Source organism: Corapipo altera, unplaced genomic scaffold (assembly GCF_003945725.1).
Source record: "Corapipo altera isolate COAL_440 unplaced genomic scaffold, ASM394572v1 203, whole genome shotgun sequence".
Taxonomy (NCBI): domain Eukaryota; kingdom Metazoa; phylum Chordata; class Aves; order Passeriformes; family Pipridae; genus Corapipo; species Corapipo altera.
The window spans coordinates 6,429-11,960 of record NW_020885170.1 but is presented as its reverse complement, the minus strand read 5'-3'; the positions used below and the strand labels follow the sequence as shown (position 1 = coordinate 11,960).

At 60.5% G+C, this 5,532-nt stretch overlaps 1 protein-coding gene across 1 annotated transcript in view; it reads left to right on the top strand.

Annotated features, from left to right (window-relative positions):
- The window catches only part of SND1 (staphylococcal nuclease and tudor domain containing 1), a 57,804-nt gene that overhangs the window by 47,088 nt on the left and 5,184 nt on the right, over window positions 1-5,532 (top strand). Inside the window, exons 11-12 of the mRNA XM_027631118.1 lie at window positions 3,131-3,241; window positions 4,722-4,794. Of these exons, the coding sequence (XP_027486919.1) occupies window positions 3,131-3,241; window positions 4,722-4,794 (184 nt within the window). The remainder of the gene's footprint in view (window positions 1-3,130; window positions 3,242-4,721; window positions 4,795-5,532) is intronic.

Sequence of the window (5,532 nt, the reverse complement as noted above, 5' to 3'; positions counted from 1 at the left end):
TATCCCTGCCTGGATCCTTGTCCATATCCCTGCCTGGATCCTTGTCCATATCCCTGCCTGGATCCTTGTCCATATCCCTGCCTGCATCCCTGCCTGGATCCCTGCCCAGATTCCTGCCTGGATCCCTGCCCATTTCCCTGTCTGTATCCCTGCCTGTATCCCTTCTGGATCCCTGCCTGGATTCTTCCCTGGATCCCTGCCCATATTCCTGCCTACATCCCTGCCTGGATCCCTGTCTGGATCCCTGCCCATGTTCCTGCCTAGTTCCCTATCCATATCCCTGCCTGTATCCCTACCTGCATCCCTGCCTGTATTCCTGCTGTATCCCTGCTCATATTCCTGCCTGGATCCCTGACTGTATTCCTGCTGGATCCCTGTATCCATCCATCCCACTTCTCCTTTCCATCTCCTCGATGTTTCTGGCCTGATCCCTGCCCCGGGAATGCTCCCTCCAGCTCTCCCATCCCTGCCCATCCCGCTGTGCTGGGTCAGTGCTTCCCAAACTCCTGACCCTGCATTCCCGGGGCTCTGGTGAGGGCAGGATTGGGCTCAGAGCCGGGATGTTGGGAAAGGGAAATGGTTCCACGGCCAGGGGGGCCAGGGGGAGGAGGGAGCAGCTGCTGGGACAGCATCCCCAGAATTCCACAGCATCCCCAGAATTCCACAGCATCCCCAGAATTCCACAGCATTCCACAGCATCCCCAGAATTCCACAGCATTCCATAGCATCCTGCAGCATCCCACAGAATCCTGCAGCTTCCCACAGCTCTGTGTTGAAGCTGCTGAGATGCAAATCCCACAAATCCTTGGAAGAAAAAGCTCCTAAAAATAATTAAACCCAAATTTCGGGAATACCCTGCACTCTAATTCCTGGTATAATTCCAGGCAGGATCAGGCAGATTCCTTCCCTGGGGCAGCAGGGCTGGATGCTGCAGTTTGGGGCTGATTTGGCCCAAACAGTGAATTTTGGGAAGGGAGTGGGTTTGGCACTGCAGATCCTGATCCCAATCCATGCCGGGCACTGGCAGAGGCTGCGGTGTGGGAATTCCAACACCCCTCCGGAACTTCCTGTGAGATTTTGGGTGGAAAAACTGGGAAATGAGTTCTGGGAGAAGCTTCAAAATTGCCATGTTTTGCTTTGATTGGAATCTTTTGGCCTAAGGAGATTTTTCCCACCATATTCCCGTTCTTTGATCTGGGATTGATGGGGGATCCACCTTCCCTCTGCCCAATGGCTCTGGCTCCACTTCCAGAGCTTTGAGGTGGGAATGGGGGGATGCATCCCACTCCCTGGGCCCAGATGAGGGGCAGGGAGCAGGGCTGGAGGGGGGGGATATGGAATTCACAGGCTGGAATTCCTTCTTTAAACCGTTATCCCTGTTTCCCTCTTCCTCACCCTCCTTCCGGCAGTGGGAAGGGGTCTGGTTCCATCCCAGTGCTCCCAGAACACCTCCCAGGGTACCAGGATAAGTCTCTGTGGGAATTCTGATCCTTAAAAGCTCTAAGTCTGGGAAGAATTCAGGGTTTTCCCAGGATTTCCAGCTTGGGGAGGGTGTTTTGGTACTTGGAAGCAGCAGAATTCTGTGTGTGGGAATGCTGGGAATGCTGAGACATCTCCAGAGCATCCAGCCTCTCCAGTGGCCCAGGGAGGGGGACAGGGGAACACTTCCCTATCTCCTTTCCAGGATGCAGCTGGGATAGGGAGTGGGATGTGGTTGGGATGGGGAGTGGGATACAGCTGGAATCGGGAGTGGGAATACAGCTGGAGTGGAGAGTGGGAATACAACTGGAATGGGGGTGGAATACAGCTGGAATGGGGAGTGGGATACAGCTGGAATGGGGGGTGGGATACAGCTGGAATGGGGGTAGAATACAACTGGAATGGGGAGTGGGAATACAGCTGGAATGGGGAGTGGGAATACAGCTGGAATGGGGGTGGGATACAGCTGGAATGGGAGTGGGAATACAGCTGGAATGGGGGTGGAATACAGCTGGAATGGGGGTGGAATACAGCTGGAATGGGGAGTGGGAATACAGCTGGAATGGGGAGTGTCAGGGGCCCCTGGGCCACCAGGGCCACCAGCCCTTCCCCCCCAGCCTCCCGCTCATTCCCAGAGCAGCCGGAGGTGCCCGTTCCCAGTGCTCGGCATTCCCGGCGCTGCCGCAGCTGCTCCCGCCGCAGCCGTTCCCTGGCTCGCCAATCCCGAATTTTTTGATTCCTCCCCCTGCTCCGAGACCTATTTTTGGCTCCCGGTGATGGATTTGCCCTTCCCCCTCTGCCCGGGGTTCGGGAATGGAAGTGCACAAACATATCCACGGCTTTTAGGATACGGAGGGAATTAGCGGGCGGGTAATTGGAGAATTAGGGATGCGCCCGGCAAAGGAGGATTTATGGATCTACTGAAAGCAGTGGAGTGGGATGGAGCCCCCCCAGCCTCACACGTGACCCCTCCTCAGCCCCCCAAACTGGTGCCACCCCCCCCCCACTCCAGGGAAAAAATTGGGAAATCGAGGAGGAGTTCCCATGGCCTGGGGGTGTCACCCCACGGGGTTTGGGGTGATGGGGGGACCTTAGGGGGGTTTGGGAGTTTTGGGGTGTGTTGGGGGGGGAGTTGGCGATGGTGGTGCCCCCTCCCCCAGCTGGTGCTCACCCCCCTCTCCCTTAAAAAAACCATGGGATTAGGGAATCAGGGAGGACCATGGCCTGGGGACGCTGAGCCTGCTGGGTTTTGGGGTGGGGGTTTTGGGGTGGGGGGAGTTGGGGTGGTGTCAGAGTTCTGGGGCTGGGCGAAGTTTTTGGGGTGGCATCGGGTTTTTTGGGTGGGCAGGTTTGGGGTGGCATCGGGGTTTTGGGGTGCTCCTGGGAGACCCCCCACCGTGTCGGGGATCCCCCGGGGCCCTCCCGTTGTGCCCAGTTCCTGGGACACGTCTCTCCAGGCCCCTTCCCCTGGCGGCACTGTGGAATGGTTTGGGTTGGGATGGGGTGGGATGGGATGGGATGGGATGGGGTGGGATGGGATGGGATGGGATGGGATGGGATGGGATGGGGGGAGTCTCCAGAGCCGGGGTGGGGTCAGGGGTTGGCAGTGCCCCCCAGAGCGGTGCTGAGCCCCCACCCTGTGCCCCCACAGCAACATCGCCGAGGCGCTGGTGAGCAAAGGCCTGGCCACGGTGCTGCGGTACCGGCAGGACGACGACCAGCGCTCGGCACACTACGATGAACTGCTGGCGGCCGAGGCGCGGTGAGTGGGGCACAGGGGCTCCCTGTCCCCCGGCACAGCTGCTCCCTGTCCCCCGGCACAGCTGCTCCCTGGGGGCACAGCTGCTCCCTGTCCCCCTGTCATGTCCCGTGTCCCCCCGTCCCCTCCCAGCCGTGTCCCTGTCCGTCTGTCTGTCCCCAGCCCTTCCTGGCCCAGGTGTTCCAGGTGTTCCCAGCTCCCTGTGGAGTGATCCCACTGCTCAGCCCCCCCTTGTGTCCCGGTGCCCCCCCCACCCCCCGTCTCCGCAGGGATCGCTGTTCCCAACCCTCGCCGCTCCACAGGGATGATCCCGGTGCTGGGAACCCCCCACATCCACCCATGTCCCCGTGTCCCTGTCCCTCAGCCCGTCCTCCTGGATGGCACACAGGAATGCCAATGGATGCCCTTCCCTCTCCGGCTCGGCTGGATCCGGCGGCTCCGGAGGTGGCACTGGCACAGCCGAGCCCAGCGGGATGTGGGATCTCAGCTCCTCTTTGGCAGCAGATCCCGGCACGATGCCGAGAGCCGGGAAGAGCAGCTTGGAGGGGGCTGAGGCGCGTTCCCGGGCGAGGCTCTCGCTTCTGAGGGAAAGGGCGGATCAATCCGGATAAACGGGCTCTCCCGCTCCCGTCCCCCCCGGCTCCGTGTCCGCGGGGTGGGCGGCCGGCAGATTGCTCGGGGGCTCATTCCTGGGATGTGCGTTTTGGGAGGCCTGGCAGGAAATCAGCATCTCGGAGCGCTGCGGTGTGGGCGAGATCCCAGTCAGGCACTGGGATACCCGGGCTGGGATGTGGCACGTGGAGCCTGGAGCAGCACTGCAGGTGCTGGGGGGCTCATCCTGGATGTGCCCACCGTGGAGGTGCTGGATGTTCCCGCTCACTCCCGGTGCGGGGCTGGTGGTGGAGGTGGCTTGTCCGTGCCGGAATCCCTGGCACATCCCGACTCCGTGGTTGTGCTGGCACTTGGCAGAAGAGCCGGCGGCCCCAGGGCGATGCCAGGGATGGAGGGAATGGGAGATTTGGGATGAGATCTGCAAGGCCCAGATCTCCCAGTGCAGGGGGGCTCAGAGCAGTTGGGGTGATCCCTTGGAGCCCGGAGTCACATCCCAGACTGCACTGCCTGTGCTGGGGGCTCCTCCAACCTCCCGGCACAATCCGGCCTTTCCCAGCCTCCCATGCCAAACCCTGTGGCAGGAGATCCAGGTCTGGCATCAGGTCCAGGACTGGCAACAAGTCCAGGTCTGGCATCAGGTCCAGGCCCAGCACCAGCTCCACCATCCCACTGGGTTTTCCAATCCCTTCAGTGCCCTCCAGGTATTCCCTCATTCAGCCTCCTCATTGCCTCCATATTATCCCGGGAAGACCTTATTCCCATGACTGGGATTATCCAGCTGCAGTGCCCGGGCTCTCCCGGTGGGCACAGGGATGACTCCGGCTCTTCCCACCGCAGCAGGTGCTGACTCCCGGTGCTCCCTGTTTTCCAGGGCTATCAAGAACGGGAAGGGGTTGCACAGCAAGAAGGAGGTGCCGATTCACCGGGTGGCCGACATCTCCGGGGTAAGGAGGTGCAGGAATTCTGCTGGCACCGCTCTGTCAGGGGAGCCGGGATAAAATGGGAGAAAACCCCACCCAGAACCTTTGATTTTTGGGAACTGCTGGGGTTTTTTCCCCCCTTTCTTCCTTGGATAAATAAACTGGGAGTTGCTCCATGGAGCTTCGTGACCTGGGAACCAGGTGACTGGAGCCAACACTGGAATGCTGGTGGGGATCAGGGATCCCCCAGCTCTGCTGAGGGAATATGGGGACCCTGACACCCCCCAGCAGCCCTGAGAGCTCATTATGTTTTCCTTAATGAATATTAATAAGGAATTATACAGAACCATTTGCTGCTGGGATGTTGTGGGGAGATCCTGGGAAAGGGGAGTCCCGGGATGCTCCATTAGGGATGGTACAGGATCCAACCTGCCCGTGCCAGGCAGCCACTCCTGTGGGGGTTTTTTGGGGCATGTCCTGGGTTGCAGAGCCCATCCCAACTGGGAAAACTCGGATCCGTGCCCACACCCTGCATCCCGGCTGGCACAGGGGGCTGAGGAGCCCCCGCTGCTCCCACCCTGCAGGACACGGTGATGCCGGAGGGTCCCCACGGAGGGTCCCCACGCTCCGAGGGTGTCCCCACATTCCCAGGATGAGTCCCTTTTCCCTCCCCATGGGATGCAGCGATGCCGGAGGGTCCCCACGCTCCGAGGGAGTCCCCACATTCCCAGGATGAGCCCCTTTTCCCTCCCCGTGGGACGC